Source organism: Bactrocera oleae, chromosome X (genome assembly GCF_042242935.1).
Source record: "Bactrocera oleae isolate idBacOlea1 chromosome X, idBacOlea1, whole genome shotgun sequence".
NCBI lineage: Eukaryota > Metazoa > Arthropoda > Insecta > Diptera > Tephritidae > Bactrocera > Bactrocera oleae.
Window position 1 is genome coordinate 33,500,395 of NC_091541.1, and position 18,317 is coordinate 33,518,711.

General features: G+C 34.1%; 1 protein-coding gene and 2 long non-coding RNA genes across 12 annotated transcripts in view; 2 read left to right on the forward strand and 1 right to left on the reverse strand.

Moving 5' to 3' along the window:
- Positions 1-3,185: 3,185 nt before the first annotated feature.
- Positions 3,186-18,317, forward strand: part of LOC106621201 (interaptin) — a 113,028-nt gene continuing 97,896 nt past the window's right edge. For 2 of the 10 annotated variants that reach the window (XM_070112455.1, XM_070112456.1), the window contains exons 1-2: positions 3,203-3,510; positions 11,816-11,872. In XM_070112455.1, coding sequence (XP_069968556.1) covers positions 11,849-11,872 — 24 coding nt within the window. In that variant the 5' untranslated portion in view covers positions 3,203-3,510; positions 11,816-11,848. Of the gene's footprint in view, positions 3,511-4,008; positions 4,028-4,198; positions 4,218-11,815; positions 11,873-18,317 lie in introns of those variants that run through there. The other 8 variants (XM_070112453.1, XM_070112454.1, XM_070112448.1 and 5 more) reach the window with 6 other exon arrangements.
- On the reverse strand, positions 5,107-12,812 carry LOC138858016 (uncharacterized). The gene is made up of 2 exons (XR_011397289.1): positions 12,727-12,812; positions 5,107-5,493 (listed from the first exon to the last, which is right to left on the reverse strand). It is a non-coding gene; the product is annotated as an uncharacterized lncRNA (long non-coding RNA).
- On the forward strand, positions 13,304-15,078 carry LOC138858017 (uncharacterized). Its single transcript, XR_011397290.1, has 2 exons — positions 13,304-14,063; positions 14,128-15,078. It is a non-coding gene; the product is annotated as an uncharacterized lncRNA (long non-coding RNA).

Here is an 18,317-nt window from a genome sequence, read left to right on the forward strand (position 1 = left end):
ATAAAAAACATTTATTAATTGAGAGCTAATACATTTATTCTTTTGATTAAGTATTGATAGTTCAAACATCAATGGTTTTAATGTATTACAAAATCACAAAAAATGGTTTAAATAGTTTCTGCATGTATTTAAGAGATACATGTATAATAATATTTAATCTAAATAAATGTTGTTTATTTTATTTTAAATTCCCAAAAATTATTATTTTGTCCCATATGGCTACAATGAAAAAAAGCCAATTTTGAGGCGCTCTCACTTTGGAAAGAGTTGATCATCCCATTATCCCTGTAGGCAATGTTACATTGCATTGCATTTCAAGCATAAAAACAGAGTTTCCAGAGATAAAGGGATGCCCAATTTATTACAATGTGAGAGCAATTCAAAATTAGCGTTTATTATACGGTTTTTTTGACAGATTCATGCTGGAAACAGTCATTGACATTCCGCCCTTCCGTACTTACCGACAACGTAGAAATCAGTTGTTTTCTTTTGTTCACATTTACGCTATTTTAGCACATGCCACCCCTGTACATTGCGCTCTCATAAGATCGTGTAAGCTGATGCAGTATATGTTTTTGCGTCGTTGACTAATCGCAGCATAACTTGAACTGCGTACGATCTTTAAAGGAGTGTTTTTATTAAAAAAAATCATAACGAACTTTTGTTTAGGGCGGAAAATTTGAACATTATTATTTTAAAGTTGTAGATTTATAAGCTTATTATAGGAAAATATTAAAAAAACTCATATTAAATATATGAAAAAAGTAAAATGATTTAGGCATTTGTTTTCAAAAATTCAAATAACGGTCACCCTAATGTACCGTCTACATACGTTTGTTGATTTAATTTTACTCGTTAGCTATCATGTGATATGCAGCAATTATTTTACTTATTAAATTTTTTATAAAATGTAAAATAAAAAAAAACTGAACAGAAGGTATCAATTTTATATTAAAACCGTAGAAAATGCGACAATATTGCTAAACGTTGAAGGGATCAAAGTAATTAGAAAACATGTTGACTACAGTTCCAAAGCTCTGAAACCCTTCACAGGTAAGTTTCTTAGAACATAAAAAAGTATAAAAATATTTGATGGATTGATATTGCCATCAGTTTGTGTAGCAGCTGTATGCTATAGTGGTCCGATCTAAAAATTAATACTCGTAGATTGTGTTGTTGCCTTGGGATATAATTAATGCCAAATTTCGTGAAGATATCTTATCAAATAAAAAAGTTTTTCATTTAAGATCTTTAGCCAAGTCAACAACCTTTGTTTACATTTAGGTCAATGATCCTTTTGCTTACTTTTTTTAGGGTCAATGACTTCTCTGTTAACATTTTATGAGGTCAATGACCTCTTTGTTTACACTTTTTGGGGACAGTGGTCCTTTTGTTTACATTTAGCCAAGTCAAGACCTTTGTTTTCAGCTATGTCAATGACCCTTTTGTTTACATTTTATGGGGCCAATTAACCCTATGTAAATTTTTCAAATACACTATTGTAGCATATAGTTGTCGTACAAACTGTTCGACAAGGCCTTGTATAAAAAGCTTTTCATATATTTGTCGTTATTATTATTATCTTGTTTTATTATTTGTCTGCTTAAACTATTATTTAATCTTAAAAAAAAGCTGCTATTTGCGACCTTTCTTCAGTAGTATTATTATAATGTTTTGTTTGAAAATATAAGAATAGTAGTTTGTTTTTAAATATTATTACTAAAAAAATATAATTTTTAATATTTCTTTTATTTATTAAAATAGCATAACTAATACTAAAAAAAATTATTTATAATTGCGAAACAAAACTTATTTTTTTTAATCTCAAATACATAAACTAGTAAGTACTAAATACAATTTTATTGTTCCCAGTGAGTAGTTCGCTTGTAATTTCGCTCTGCAGCATCTAACAGTAGTCTGCCATCCCTGAGAAGCTGCATCTTCCCTGGTATCTTTGTTCCATTTCATTAATGTATTGGTGAAACCGTCTATTAAGTACGTTATAAATCAAATTAACAAGACGGAAATAATTATAATGGGTATACAGGAGCTGGAAACCTGCAATAGGTTCATAGTGATATCCTTGGTAACTGCGAAGTAGATGAACTAGCCAGACACCACCTTACAATTAGACTCCGAAAAAGAGAAAATGTTTATGCCTCTGGCCATTTCTAAATATTTAATCGACGAACATGTTATAAATTTAGCTGAGTCTCGGTGGAGACAATCCCTGCTCAACAAGCAGGCAAACGTGGCATGAATAGAACATGGGCTGCACATACCGACTATTAAAATTCAAAAGGAATGACATAACAAGTCTAGTAGGAGTGCTAATAGGTCGCTGTCTACTTGGTAGACATGCCACCAGACTAGGGGCACCATACAATAACTATTGTAGAAGCTGCTAGGAGGTAAAACAGCTTCTATGCGAAGGCAAAGCTCTATACAGGAAAAAAGTCACAATTATCGGTCGACGTCTCGGAAGTTGCTCATATAAAACTATTTGTACTGATGAGCTTCATCAGAAGCACGGGGTGGTTTAGAGAGAAGACAATAGAGTGAGGGAACATTAGTCCCGGTGGTATCACAATGGGTCTCCTATAGACCTAGGTGCGTCGTCAGACAGCCACTCTACCTACCTACCTACAGGAGCTGGAGGCACCGGTTTTATATATTCCACTAAATTTTATTAAGACACATATAAACATCTCATTAATGTAATGGTGAAATCGTTAAGTTCGTTATAAATCAAACTAACGAGACGGAAATAATTATAATGGGCATACAGAAGCGGGAGACACCGGTTGTATCAATCCACTAAATTTGATTTAGACATATGAAAATCTTAATATTTAGGGTATTGTGTTCAAATGTCTGAAAAACGTAATTACAGTATTAGTATTATTATTTTTTTTTTGCTAACTTGCCCGGATATATGCAGATATGTACATTTATACTTTGTACATATGTTTATATGAAACACAAAATTAAGAAAAAAATCTGTTGTTCACATTGGTATTGTGTATATACCAACAGAAATTACTTAGATACATGTATATACCCGTGTGCAGCCTATTCATGGATGCGTTCCAAACACATATACAAAACATAAAAAAGAATATATATAAATAAATGTATATCTACATTTATATAGATATATAATACTGTTTCTAGCGTTGGCGTTTCGTTAAATTTTGCCCGTTTTATTTGTCAGCTAAAAATCATTTTTCGCTGGTCTCGCGTTTAATGCGCTTATTCTTAATTTTCCTGAGTATTTGTTCCTGCTTTTTTTGGTATTTCCCATCTCGTATTCTTATCATCTGAAAGTTTTAAGTTATTTCTGATATAATTTGTTATTTCAAAGAAAACGATTTTAATATTATTTTACGAATCATATATTAATATTTAGGGGTGTAAAAAATTGTGCGCTAATTTGCAAATTTATTCTAAGTGTGACGGATTTTTTTCTTCGCAGCAGCAGGTGTAAATTGTTTCAACAATTTTTAAGCAGTAAGTTAACAATACAAATTTTAATTTCCTGCTATACATAATGTATGTACATGTATATAAAAAATACTTCATTTATTGGTTATATATTTGTTCATAATAGGAACATTTTTTCATGATATTGGCGGAATTTTATCACCATCATTTCTATTCTACTGAATATCTAGAAAACTCTTAAACGATACCTGATCGTACAAATTACATATTGATATGTGTTTAATTATGTACTAAAGTAAATGCTTAAATTGATGTGACATGTATGTGAACAGTTTGTGAAATTTAGAAAGCAGCTGTTAAATAAAGGCGCATTCCTATGTGTAATATATAAATATATGTGTAAATATATAATAAATCATTTCTATTCTACTGAATAGAAATCTGTAAGATGATACCTAATCGTATAAATATACACATTAATATGCGCTTTAGTAAATGCCTAAATTGCTGTGACAGCTATGTGAACAGTTTATGAAATTTTGAAAGCAGCTGTAAATAATGTGTGTTATACATAAAAATATGTGTAAGTATATAAGTAATGACAATACAAACATAAATGTGTTTTTGTAAGGCGCATTTGTTGCGACTGATAGACAAAGCTTCCTCTGTATATCATTAAAGAATGTAGTCTTGATTGCCACTTTAAAACAAAATATCTGTTTCAAATAGCAAACTTAACAAGCAATGCACATCTAGATATATCGTAAAATTATGTAAGGGGGTAGCGGGTGTGATCTGAAATTAATACTAGTAACTATAGCTGTCTTCCATTCGCCATTGTGCTCGTTATCTTTGCGCGCTGCTCTCTTTTCAAAAAACTTACATGTAAAAGCAACAACAAAGTTATCGAAATGAATTTGTACAAGATAGTATGCAGATACCTGATTTAAGGCATGCTACCAAGTTTCATTTTGAATATTTTACAGCAGTTTTACTTTTGTGAATGGCTCAAATGACAAATGAAAACACAAATTTCTTTTAAACGCCGAAATACAATAATTATAAAGGATACATAGAAGCTCGGTGAACGTCTGAATTTTATTAATTCCTTCATAACACGTTAGGTGCAATAAAATATCTCTCTTTATTTAATTTAAATGTCTCACAAATTGATCAAAGTCAATTAGAAGAACAAAATGTAGGTGAGGTTGTCTTCCGACTGCTTATATATTAAAATCAAAAAAGTAATTGGTCAGATACATATTTTTACCTAAAAGCTACAACCACAATTAAATTTTAAAACAGTTTAAAAACTGGCTGATTTGAAGAGTAATTATATCATACCGCATCTTATGACTTATATATTATTAGTTTTGTGCACTAAATAATTTTTAAGGATTCTGTTGTAATTGTTTTGCATTTTGTTGTAATAAACTTGGACGTAGTTATTATGTGTTTTTCCTCACTTGCACATTTTATTATCTAAAGCTTTCAACATGACAGGTCTCTTAGTTAGTTACAATAAACCTTCCATGTCACGTCGTTTTCGAATCATAAAAGGTTACCGAGGCAGAGTGTTTAACCTCTGAAAAGGGTGTACTTCAAATGAATAGATCCACTGCTTACATAATGGCCACCCCCCCAAAACACAACGGTGGTCTGTAAGTTTCAAATCTTCTGTGACGAAGCACAGTGCAAAATTTTATGAAAGTGATCTATTTACATATATATTTTATTACAGCATTTTTATTAATTTTATAACGAGGTGAACAGTATACAGCTGAAAGGTTTAAGTCTCTGTCGCGAGATATTGTTGTAAAATTTGAGCAGTTGTATGAGACTCTAATAACATGTTCTGACCGACACTTTATCACAGGATTTAGGCTGTTAAGTAGATTATCTCACTAATCTACTAGATTTAGCAAGACTTCGCCATACAAAAATTACACTTGTGTACCTCGTCGCCGAGGTGATTTAAATCTAATATAATCGATATATCCCTCTGCTTGTCACATTTCGTTTTATCACAGTTGATTTCGACTCTACAAACTGTCAAAGTAAAAAAAATTAAACAAACAAGAAAGTAAAAAGTTAGAAATTGAAGTAATATCAAGTAAATAAGTGAAATTGACAGAAAATAGTATCAAACAAGTAAGGAAAGGCTAAGTTCGGATGTAACCGAACATTTTATACTCTCGTAAAGTCAAATGGTATACACGTTTTAGATTTCTTTGCCGCCTCGTTCTATGTTGACCGATATTTTCAGTAAAGAGTCAACTATAGGCACTGGGGTTCACATCTTCAGTACGTAGGGGCTTGAACAGTTTTGGTTCGATTTAGACAATTTTTGGTCACAAGGTGACATACTTTAAACGTATTCTTCACGCAAAGTTTTACGCTGATTAATTATTGTTGCTTGATTTGCATACAGGAAAGTGAAAAAATCAGATGGAATTTAAAATATTGTTATATGGGAAATAAGTGTGGTGAATGCCGATTTCGCCCATTTTCGTACTGTATAGAAATATGAGAAGAATGTTAATTACAGAATTTTGTTGAAATCGGTTAAGCAGATCCCAAGATATGGGTTTTCACCTAAAAGTGGGCGATGCCACGCTCACTGTCTAAATTTGAACGTGGTTCCTATAAAGTCATCTCATACCATCCTAGAGATAAAATGTAATGTTTCTGGCGTGTTTAGTGCTTTATTTATCGCGCTTTTAGTAGTTTTCAACAGTACCGTTACATAGGGAGTGGGCGGGGATGTCACCCCCTGTTGATAGAGATGCTAAAAACATTTGTTCCCAGTGAATTTCGTTTTAATAGCTTTAGCGGTGTAGGAGATATGCACATTAAACCTATTAGGGGGCGAGATCTCGCCCTTTTTTTTTAAATTTTAGACTGTAGATGCTTCTCCCTAATGTGATCTTGTATACCAAGTAACAGTTTTGTATCTTATTGTGTGACTTAGTTATGGCAATTTTTTTATTTTTATTAATACTGTCTTACGGTACGAAGAACCATGTGTACCAAGTTTCATAAAGATATCTCAATTTTTACAGCTTGCACAGACGGACGGACGGACGGACAGACAGTCAGTCACCCGGATTTCAACTCGTCTCTTCATCCTGATCATTTATATATATAAAACCCTATATCTAACTCGATTAGTTTTAGGTGATATAAACAACCGTTAGGTGAACGAAACTATTGTTCTCTGTAGCAACAAGTTGCGAGAGTATAAAAAGGACAGTAATGTGGCGTGAGGCTGGCGAAACCGATCTAATAAAGTTGTAGCGAGAAAAAATGTCACAGCTTTTATCGGCTAGTCAAAAACAGCTGTTTTATAAACCGCCAACGGCAGTGAGGATAGTCTAGATTAGTGAATAGATTAAATTTAATCTAATCACTTCAAATTTTTGGTGGGAACATGATATAAAAAGCATGGTGGTTTAACCGATTTCTTATCAAACCTGATGTTCCTCCATACGCTTTTCGATCTTGGTAATTTGTAACATAGAGCCTAAGTCCCGATATAAAGAAATTGTTTTTATTTGTTTGATGAGTTTCTGATTATAGCATTATATCTATATTTTTTTGTCATTTATAAATATTGAGAACTCCAACTTATATTGGTAAGCATCGTTGACTTTATAAATACAAATATGTATTTAGTTCGCTCATATTTTATTTAAAAAGATTTACAATATTTTGTGTCATAAATTGGGTGAGGTTTAAAATCATAATTCCACTTGGTTGATTTTAGCGCAATTGCATTTGTACAGTATTGCCTTTTACCGCATTAGCATAACTTCAAGGAGCATTCAGCATTTGGTTACAACGTGTTTTTTTTTGGAACGAGAACTTCAATTTCTTTTTCTGTGGTTACCAGTGCAATTTCCTCCACAAATACTAAACAAAAAATTATTTATTTTTTTATAAAATATTTCTTATTTAAATTCTCCTTCTTAATGGTATATTTCAACGTAGGATATAGGTCACAAATACTACACAAACACAGATATGATTTGCTGTGCGCATACTCTTGGCAGTTAGTGATTCTACGGTTGAGCAAATATTTTAAATTTTATTTGTATGGAATGTACATATTTCATTTTTATACTGCTTTTATAAGTTTCACCTCTTTGTTTGCGTATGTATGTATGTACAGGGTTGCCGTGAGAGAAACAAACTGGGCACAGGAGTAAAACGGTGGAGGTCCTTGCTTGTAGGAATGTTTCTAATACTTTATAAATTTTATTAACTATTTTCCCACTAACTACTTCAATGTTTTTGAAGAAAAAGTCAAATACGACATAGTGTTTTATGCTTTCATCTCATCTGTAATAAATTTGTTTTCTTGTTGATGTTGGGTGGAACAAATTTGTTTTGTACGATTTTGAAAATCAGTAATCTATAAAACAGTTCATACATAGACTTTCAGTTAAAAATATTTGTTCACATTATACCGGAATATTGGAATATAGGGAATTGACAGTTTATAAGAAGACACAAACATCTCATTCAAACATTTATTTATCTAATTAATGATTACGCTTTTGAATTGAATTATTTGGAACTAAGAAGTGAGCTTTGTGAGCTTTGGCGTCAGCGATTGCGTCGATAATAGTCTGAAAGTCCAACTTCTTGTCTAATTCTGCCTCAAGGTACAGTGTAGCTAGTCCTGAAATCTTGCCCTGTGATGAGCATGAACGATGGAAATTTTGATCTTTGCTAAAGCATTAACGAACGTTCACCACTAGAAAAAGAAACGGGTAAAGTGCAAAATGTTCTCAAATTCTTCCTAATTTTCGAACATTGATAGTATTCAACAAGTTGTAAGACGGGTTTCAAAATGTGCATCGTAAACGTGTCTGTGGTGAATATTTTCATTGGACAACTTATCAGATACATCAACGGAATACTTTTTTGCAAAATATTTGCAGCTGTGTTGTGTTCATTTTCTTCCATATCATGGAACTGCCATACAAATGGGAACGATTCGCTTGTGTCACTCACAGCGGCGAATATTCTATTCCTTCCACCCTCTTTTCTTTTTAGTGTGAATTGTTTTAAAATCGCGTTCTTAAGGTGGTTAGCATTTGGCACAACTGCAATTTTGAACATTGGCTGTGGTCATTTTCTTCAAGAGCTTCCTTTAATTCATTAGAGTCAACCGAAGACTTCATATCTTTTATGACAACTACTATTAGATTCTTAGAGCTCTTCAGTTGATAAGAAAATTAGTTTTTTCATGATTTTATAACAACTTTACAACTTCCATAAAACTTTTCTTCGTGTAGTTTCGTATTTTTGCTATAGCAATATTATTCTTTTTCCCGTTTGGCTAATACAATTATTTTTAAACTTACGGTGGGTGGGGTCGGTCCACGAACTACCAACATCCCCAATATATACTACATATTATAGTGATATATATTATTGAACTTTATTTCGAATATATCTTTGATTGTGTAAGTTATCTTAATAAAAATGCGTAGAAACTTGTTCTCAAGCTAGCTTAATTCTAAAACCAAGCGTCAATATAGAGACTTTCGACTTCCCGGTTGACTTTACAGGCTCTTTGTAATGCCATATGGAGATTTATTGATACGAGTTTACTTTAGGCTGATCAGTCTCTCAGCGCTTTCGGAAATTTCATTGTGTATCGTTTTAACGATTTGCGTATTTTCTGAACTGGTTTGGTAGTCAACCGGATGGCACTTTTGGCAATCTTATTTGCTATTTCGTTTCTCAGAACGCCCTCGTGGCCTGGAATCCAGTATATATGTAGCCGCTCTCCGGCAGCCACTATATCCACTGCCACCCTGGTTCTAAGGACATTCTCCAATGAGATGCGAGATTATTGCTTTAATTGTCATTTTGATATCGACGTATATTGATATTCTTTAGGTAATTTCTTGCGTTATTAGTTATCTCTGCAGCTTTTCTGGAAGATACTACTTCCGCCTGGAAGATACTACAGTATCCCGTCAGGTTGAAGGGTCGCCTGTCACTGGTGGATCGTGTGCCATTGCGTCAACTACCCTCTTTTAGCGGGACTTGAAACCTTTTCTCCCAGATAAAGCGTGAGGGTATATGGTCTATTTATCCACCGAGCCCGTGCCTATCGAGTTGTGTCCGAAATTTCTACTGGAAGCTGATTTCGCTTCCAAGCTTTCCTCTGCAATATCAACAGGGGCGGGTTGAGTAATCTTTTAAGTGCAGCCGTTGGAATTGTTTTGGCCGTTATACACGCTCCAACAGTTTCCTGTATGATATTTTACTGGGAGCGGTACACCGCGCCAAAGCATCGTAAAGTAAGATTGGCTGGACTACTGCTGTGTAACACCAATGCATAAGGACAGGTGATAGGCCCCGTGTTGACCCTTGCATCTGCTTACAAGCGTAGAGAGCACCACGAGCCTTTTTCACCTTGTCCGCCACATTGAGTTTACACGTCAGTTTGCTTTCCAAAATTACTTGGGTATGATCCCTAATAGTTAACTCTTTCCTGTTGAGTCTCGTGGGTTTCCATGCCGGGATCTTGTACCTCCTTGTAAAGATTACCATATCCGCCTTACCGTCATTTACCTTTAGGTTAGCCGATAATGCCCATTGGTGTATAACTTTTAGAGCGCTATTCATCACGCTACTAATTGTCTCTCGGAACATGCCGGCTTTAGTATAGCTATGTCGTCTGCATAGACTATCAGTTTGGATGCTCTTCTTTCAAATTTTCCCAAAGGTACATTTGCTACAAGTGACCACAGGAGAGGCGACAGTACACCCCCCAGAGAAGTTCCGGTTCGCGCTAGTCTGAGCAATCTAGTTTCGTTCAATTCAGCGTTATTATTTTTTCAGCTTAGTAAAGCTTTTATTTATCCTATAATGGCGGGCTCTATCCCGGCTGCTTCCAGACTATTAACGATGGCATTATTGGAGACATTATTAAATGCTCTGCTTATGTCAAGAAAGACGCCCTATATATAAGGTTAACGAGTGAAGTGCAGTCTCGGTGGATCTACCCTTCGTATAAGCGTGTTGAGCTTTCGATATGTTAGCCGATGGAATCTTGGTCCTTATTTAGACATCTAAGTAAGTTCTTTCGAATAAAGGCGGACTCCTGCCTGCTTTTGGTATAAAAATGACCCTCGCCTCTCTCCGTAAAATAGGGACATAGCTAAGCCTTTAACATCCTTCATATATTGTAGTTAGTAGCATTCGAACACCCTGGAAAATGCGTGTTGACTAGGTCTTCCAGTGATTTCTCACTGCAACCAGTCCACTCTCAACATTTTTTGCGTAAGAGTCTAGGGGTAGTCGGGTGCTTGGATAGTAGTTTTCTAAGCCTAGCTACTACGGTTGTAGTTTCCAACTTGTCGCAGAATTTCTTCCACGACTCCCTTTTGGCTTTGCCAATTTATTTTTTAAATTCCTTTATTATATTCCCTCCAGCAGGGCTCCTCATCAGCTATCTTGGCCAGTTTTAAGAGTTTCTGAACACTGCGCCTACGTGATTGGAGTTCCCTGTTACACCAAGGCGACTTCGAACCACGCTTCGCATGTAATGGAGGGCATGCGATGTAATACGCTTTATTGAGAATATTCGTAAGTGTGACGGTCCTTTCCTCTAGTTTTTAAAATTTCCTGTTACTATCTTCCTGTAAAAATCACAGTAAGAGTTCTTAGGATTTCTGGACTATGTTCAGAAATCGAGTGTATCCAAAGCGCCTCCCAATCTTCACTCTTGATTGGTTAGTTTGTAGTGTTACACCTAGAACGTTTTTCGAAGAAGGACCTATATATGTTTGTTCCTCATCCCTGTCGTTGGTATCGCTGCTACCCCATACCGTGTGGTGCGCATTGACGTCAGCGCCCATCACCAAGGGTCTTTTCGCTTTCTCAGCCGAATCTTCCAACTTACGGAGTTCCGCTATAAATATAATAAACTGTTCCATCCAGGTGTCCAGAATGTAGGTAGCTTGAAAGTTTTTTTTAACTGCCTAGTATAGCAAAGTGGGATTTTGTCTTCAGTTTTAGTATCTTCAAATATGGAATATTTGTAATGATCTTTTGGATTATGCTAAGTTGTGATAAACTCGCTTTAACACCGGTAGTATCTCCGATCCTTGGTGTCGAGTCATGAAAATGCTCTTTTATCATAAACTCGGTTGTAGCATTCGTTATAATTTCTGCCATATTTGAACCTTTTTTCACTAATTTATTACACATACATCCTTTCCGAATTTTGCCTAATGCACTTTTGTCGAATTTAAAAATTTTGAATAGATGTTTTTTTAACATAATAAAAGCAACGAATACATATTTAAAAATAACATAATATTATATATCACCTTTAATTTTACAGATTTGTGTGATATTAAGCTTAACAAAAATCGTTATGGAGTCTAATACTGAGTCAAAGGTAAGAATCTCATATTTTTGCTGCTACTTTTACTGTTTCTAATGAATATTTTTAGTATTATAAGCTAAGTATAAAATAGTAAGTTCAGTATCACGCTTGTGCAAGTTGCATACAGCAATCCATGTTGTTAAATATTGACTAGGCTTTGTTACTAACGCTAAATTAACAATCATTAAGAGCTAAAAAAGTAATATTGCAGCAACAATTAGACTTACTCATGTTTTCACACTTTTAAAAATTTATGGAATCACTCGGATTTAATGTTAAAAAACTCGTCAAAGCTATGGTGTGTTTTCACATACAGTTCAACTATAAAATCTTTTCGCCCATAAAAGAGTAATAGCTTAAACACAATACGAGCGACGACAAATATTTGTCGTACTCGTCGACGCCGTCGGGCGGATTTTCGCCGATGGTTGCCGCCGAGTAAAACACAATACCGACGATTTTCGTCGCAAATAGTGTATATTCCGCGCTCAAAAATATCACAATAAATGACGAAACCAAACATAAACCATCTTAATACTTCCAACGCAGACATTTTCTTAAATTTTTTTTGAAAATCCTTAAGTTTTTACTGAAAACAATTTTTCTTTGATATGGTGATGCCGTTTTTGCCGCCGCGGTTGGCGATAAAATTAGATATAGCTATATCTGAAAAATCATCATGGTGGGCGGAGCTCGCCGCCGTCGCGTATAGTGTTCATCTTCATATACAATTGTGCATTCTTGTCACCGACGGCGTCGCCGAGTACGACAAATATTCGTCGTCGCCCAAATTGAGTTTAATCTATAATGCATTCATACGAGCATACCACATATGAGTGGGTGTATATGTTAGATAAACAAAATACCTTAAATTATTCGTGGTTTCACACTATTTACATATGTATGTAACAAATCAAGACAAGAAGACTATACTTTTGTTCAAATTCGCAAATGCATATTGATAGTCAATGTCAATGAATACCTCTCGTTACCCGGGCGTTACACGATCAAGAAATTGCTTTCAAGTTGCAATACACTCAAACTTTTCTACTACCACACTCTCAGTTTTCGAACTTGAAGGCTGTCTTGATATCATATTTTCATTCAATTCTTGACGATCAAGTTAAAACAGCTGATCACATAATTTTTCAAACAATGCACACCATTCAATTGTCGGGAGTGTGAATATTTCGTTGTATTCAAGAATTGATGTCAATATATATAATATCAATCAATTACAGCAGAAATTAAAATGTCTCTGTCTCTCGAATAGCTTATGGTGGAGAACAAGTTGAAAAAAGCAAACAAATTGGATTTTTAATTGTTTCGAATTGCTTTCGAACGACGAAATGGCCTTTTTCATATCATCTCTTTCTTCCCATTCCATTTTTTCCTTAAATTATTAATGTCGTGCAAAACTTTCAAGAATTTGAAGTGGTTTGATCAACTTGAAAGCAAGGTATTGATCGTGTAACTGCAGTGTTAAACCGTCGCAAGGTGACGAATTAAATGATATACATATGTATGTACGTCAAAACCTACTGAACTCAAGCAAAGTTCAGTAGGTCTGACGTTTAGCAATTGGAAAAAGAGGGACGGCCAGATTAAAATCCTACAGAAAAATATGTAAACAGAGAGATTTGTGCTGTTGTTGAAGATCATTAACAAAAATTGGAAAACAATGAAAATGAAAGAAAAGCGAAATTGAAATGTATGTGATGATATCTTTTGTGATGTCATGCTAAGTGGTATTGATTTTCAATTGAAAATTTTTAAAAACATTTATTAATTGAGAGCTAATACATTTATTCTTTTGATTACGTATTGAAAGTTCAAAAATCAATTGTTTAATATATCACAAAATCAAAAAAAAAAAAATAAAAAGTTTCTGCATATGTTTAACGGATACATGTATAATAATATTTAATCTTAATAAATGATGGGTAATTAATTTAAATTCCCAAAAATTATTATTTTGTCCGATCTGGCTACAATGCAAAATGTTATAAAACACGCTAATTTTGAGGCGCTCTCACACTGGAAAGAGTTGGGCATCCCATTATCCCTGCGCTAAGGTTAGACGTGTTTTCATGAGCTTGGCGATTTTCGTTTGTTAAAAGAAATAGATGAAAGACTTTTTTCGTAAATTCTTGACAATAAACAATACTGTTACGATGTAGAGAATCCATATTCGTCAAACATGGTACCGTGTGACTTTTTCCTATTTTCAAAAATAAAGATATTCTAAAAGGGCCGTCGTTTTACAGGCATAGATGACATTACATTAACATTACTGAAAGAGCAAAGGCTATCCCAAAAATCGAGTCTGAGAAGTTTTTCAACTATTGAAAGAAGCGCTGGCATAAGTGCATATTATCGAATGGGGGCGTTTTCAAAGGCGACAACATTAGTGTAGACAAATGAATAAATCGGCCCTATTTCCGTTGTCATTATCATTTTAAAACGAAGTAAGAATGTATTTTTGGGATTCCTGTTGGCGTTATCGACATTTATCGAAACTAAATTCGTATTCCCCATTTTGAAACAGATATGGTAAATACATGGTAACAGTCGTTCTTGTCATTGTAGTAATTTTGAATATGCGTAGCAGTTTAAAATTTTAGTGTCTGAAATGGAAAATCCTGCCTATGCTAAAGGTTTAAGAAAGGAGATAAAACCGTTGAATTTCGATATTTTGTGAAGGAATATTTCGAAAAGCCTTAATTCATTTCCACCAAAATGCCGCGACGGAGACGGTTGTTATAAAGTAAATACAGTTTTTAAAATAACATTCTTATATCAATAAAGGAGCTTAACATTTATTTACATATGTATATATTAAAGGTATGGATGGACTAAAAATTCAAAATAAAGAAAAAAATGATACACAACAAATCCGAAGCTAGAGCAACATTTATTATTATTATTATTGTCTTATTGTACTTAAATTCACAAAATGGTTGAAATAAAATTTTTTTTTTAAAATAACAACTTCAGATACAATGGCGGAAATGGGCGTTAACATACTTTTTCAATTTTAATTTAAACTTTCGATAACAGCTCTTTGATGTTACGGTATGCTTAAAGAATACGAATTTATAAATGAAGTGACGATAACAACGACTACAACTTGGAAACGCCAACGGGAAAAGGGCGAATATTTTTTTCAAAAAACGAAAATTTCCGATATTTTTTGGACACACCTCGTATATACACGGTACGTATAGGAAAATCATCAAAATGATTAAGTGGTATGATTTTTTCCGGATGTTGGCCTTACCTTGCGCCCGCCCATCTGTTAGTCTGGGCAAACGATTACTAAAAATAATAAAAATTCAGATATGTTGATAAAATATCGTGCATGTAAGAGTATTAAATGACAATGCAATGTATTGCAAATGAGTGGAAGCGGACTATTGCCACACCCAATAACGCCGTTATTCTAAACATTCTAAAGATAATTTCGGTACAGTGTATCAGAGCACTCTGTAACTTTCTGTACCAAATTTGTAGCTTAATTGGTTACAGACCGAGAGTTGGCTAGGATCTTCCCATATACTCGTACAGTTAAGATCATTTCTGATCTTCTAAATGCTTGCTGTACTTTTTGATATATTATCGCCCAATACTAGACTTTTCCTAATCCAAACGTAAAATGTAATATAATCAGGCCACTCTCCCTCCAGCAATAAATGACGAATATGCAAATTAGTTCCTTAGTCAGATCGAGCGAATACGGTGGATGCGGAACCTGTCAATGTCAAACTGATGTAGTTTCTACATTGAGTCGCCACATGAGTATTCAGCGGATTGTCCTATTGGGCGGTTCCCTTTTTTCTATAGACATGTTGGTATTCATAAACGATATTCTCTCTATAAACTTGATTTTACGGTCTTCCAAAATTACATTTTTTTATATTGCAATTGGTAAATGATATATAATAATGAAATGACATGGGAGTTTTGCCCGAAAATTAATGTAATGCGATTTAGTGGCTGATAATGGATGAAATCGGCTGATATGTTCAGCAAGCCTGTTATGCCCTATATAAGGAGTATCGGTGGAATACCCAAGGTATTTTTAAATGAGGGCGATGTCTATATAAGATAATATGACAATATTAAATTTAGAATAATGTGTGATGTAAAATTTTTTATAGATGCGCCCGTACATTTTAAATTGACTACACTCGTATTTCGTCCACAAAACATTACCCGTTCAAATTTCATATTCATATATTTGTGTTTTAATATTTATCTTTATGGTCAGTATAACATGTTTGTACATAGTAATTTATTGCATGCATGCATTTAAGAACACTTATGAATTATGTATTGTTTCCTAATAGATGTCAAGCACCAGTAAATCCATCAGCAGGACATCGACAATACAGCAGTCGTCAACCAGCATACAAAGCAGTAGCAACAAAGAAATAGTTACTATTGGTGCTGAGGAACTAGTGAAAATGCCTTCAGTTCCCATTAGCCATAACAATATAGCCTTAACTGACAACCAAAAAGGGGCTCTTATAATGCCAGTTTACGAAAATGCACCTTTTCAGAAGCAATCACAATTTCAATATTGTAATGAAGATCCACCCGCCAAGAACCAGCTCTCTTCGTCTTTAGCGACTTCATCCTTTTCTGCAAAACCTTCTACCGATATGAAGATAACTTCAAGAACCGACGCAGTATCGGATATATTAATAAGTCATTCTGCCATGTCAATGGAATCTACTAAAAAACAGCTAACCACAGCTGCTTCTTCTACTTGTACTAAAACCTCGTCTGCCTTATTGAAATCTTTCGAATCTGTCGAACGGGCTTGTATAAAAACCTCATCTAATATGGAACTAGAGATCGATTCTTAAATTTATATACATATATTTTTTATGCATAGTTGCACAGTGCATATTTAATTAATTGAATATATCAATGTTTGTATGTATTTGATGCAACAAATTAATGAACGGATTTACATAAATGTAGAAGTATGTATTTGGGGCATTCATTTAATCATAAATTTTGTTGTAAACTCTGCTATTGTATTAAGGTATGCATGTGACAGTAGCTGTCTTCGATTCGCCAAGCGTTGGAGAGAAGCGAAACGAACAAGCTATACTAGATGTTCAAACAAACGGACGGCACTTGCGGTGCAATCCTGCGTTAACATGATGTATGCGCTATTGTGTTGCGATCCTCTTTGGTGGAGCTATTCTTCTTTTCGCGTCAAAAACCGTTTAGGTAACTTCTTAGTTTTGTCTTCCATGAGCAATTTATTAGGTCCTAAGTTTTTAAAAATAAAAATCTTAGTATTTTAATTTTGTATAATAATATGTAATTTGAGCTTTTCTCAATGGTAAAACTTAAAACTGACATAAAAAATGGAAAACAAACTTGGTAGCATTTCTATCTAGTACGAATTCATATCAAGAACGTTGTTGCTTTTACATGTTAAGACAGCTAGTATTAACAATTGTACAAGATTGGGCGAATCGAAGACATATATTTTCTTATATATATTTCTTTTTCTCAGTTTTTATTTGCTTAACACATTGAAGGGCTGTAGAAACAAGCGGAGTTCGACACTTTATGTTTTTGTGATTTTTAGGATACTACTAGAAGAATAGTTTTACTTTTTCGCTTACGCTGCAGTTACACGATCATAAAATTTCTTTCAAGTTGATCACACAAACTACTTGTCAAAATTAATTTAAATTGACAGCTGTGACGTAAGCTGGAAGTAACTTGATAATGAATAATATTTTCAAGATGCCGTCGTTATAGAAACCCCTATCAATTGTTGAAAATGTTGCACGAAATTAATGATATAATGATAGACATAGTTATATTGTGATAACAATCCATGAATATAAGGAAATATTGATATTCCCGACAATTGATAGTCATTTGTTTGCAAAACTATGTGATCAGCTGTTCAAACTTGATGCTCAACTTGCCACTCGACTTGGATGAGAAAATTGATAACAAGACGGCTTTCAAAATCGAAAAGTGAGAGTGTGGTAGTATAAAAGTGTGAATGTATTGCCACTTGAAAGCAGTTTCTTGATCGTGTAACGTCGGGGTTAACTAAACCTAATTTTGATTGATTCAGTACCTTAAGCTAGGTCACGGCTATAACCGTTATGGCTCCAGCAAAAATTTAAAAACGTAAATGACAGGTTTATTGCTTTGAATAGGCATTTTTTGGATGCAACACGTAAACTGACAGTTCAAAATAAAACAAAAATAAATAAATGACAAAAATCGCACTACTCTCTTCACAACTACGAGCGTAAGAAGCTGCCATTGTTCCAAATTGTTTCCAAAACATGACACGACTTCAAACTGTTCCCCGGTAAATGCCGCTATAGCCGTAGTTTCTTATAGCTCAAACAGTCATCGACATTCCTCCCGTCCGTACTTACCGCCCGTATCAAACCAAATTTGCCAAAAG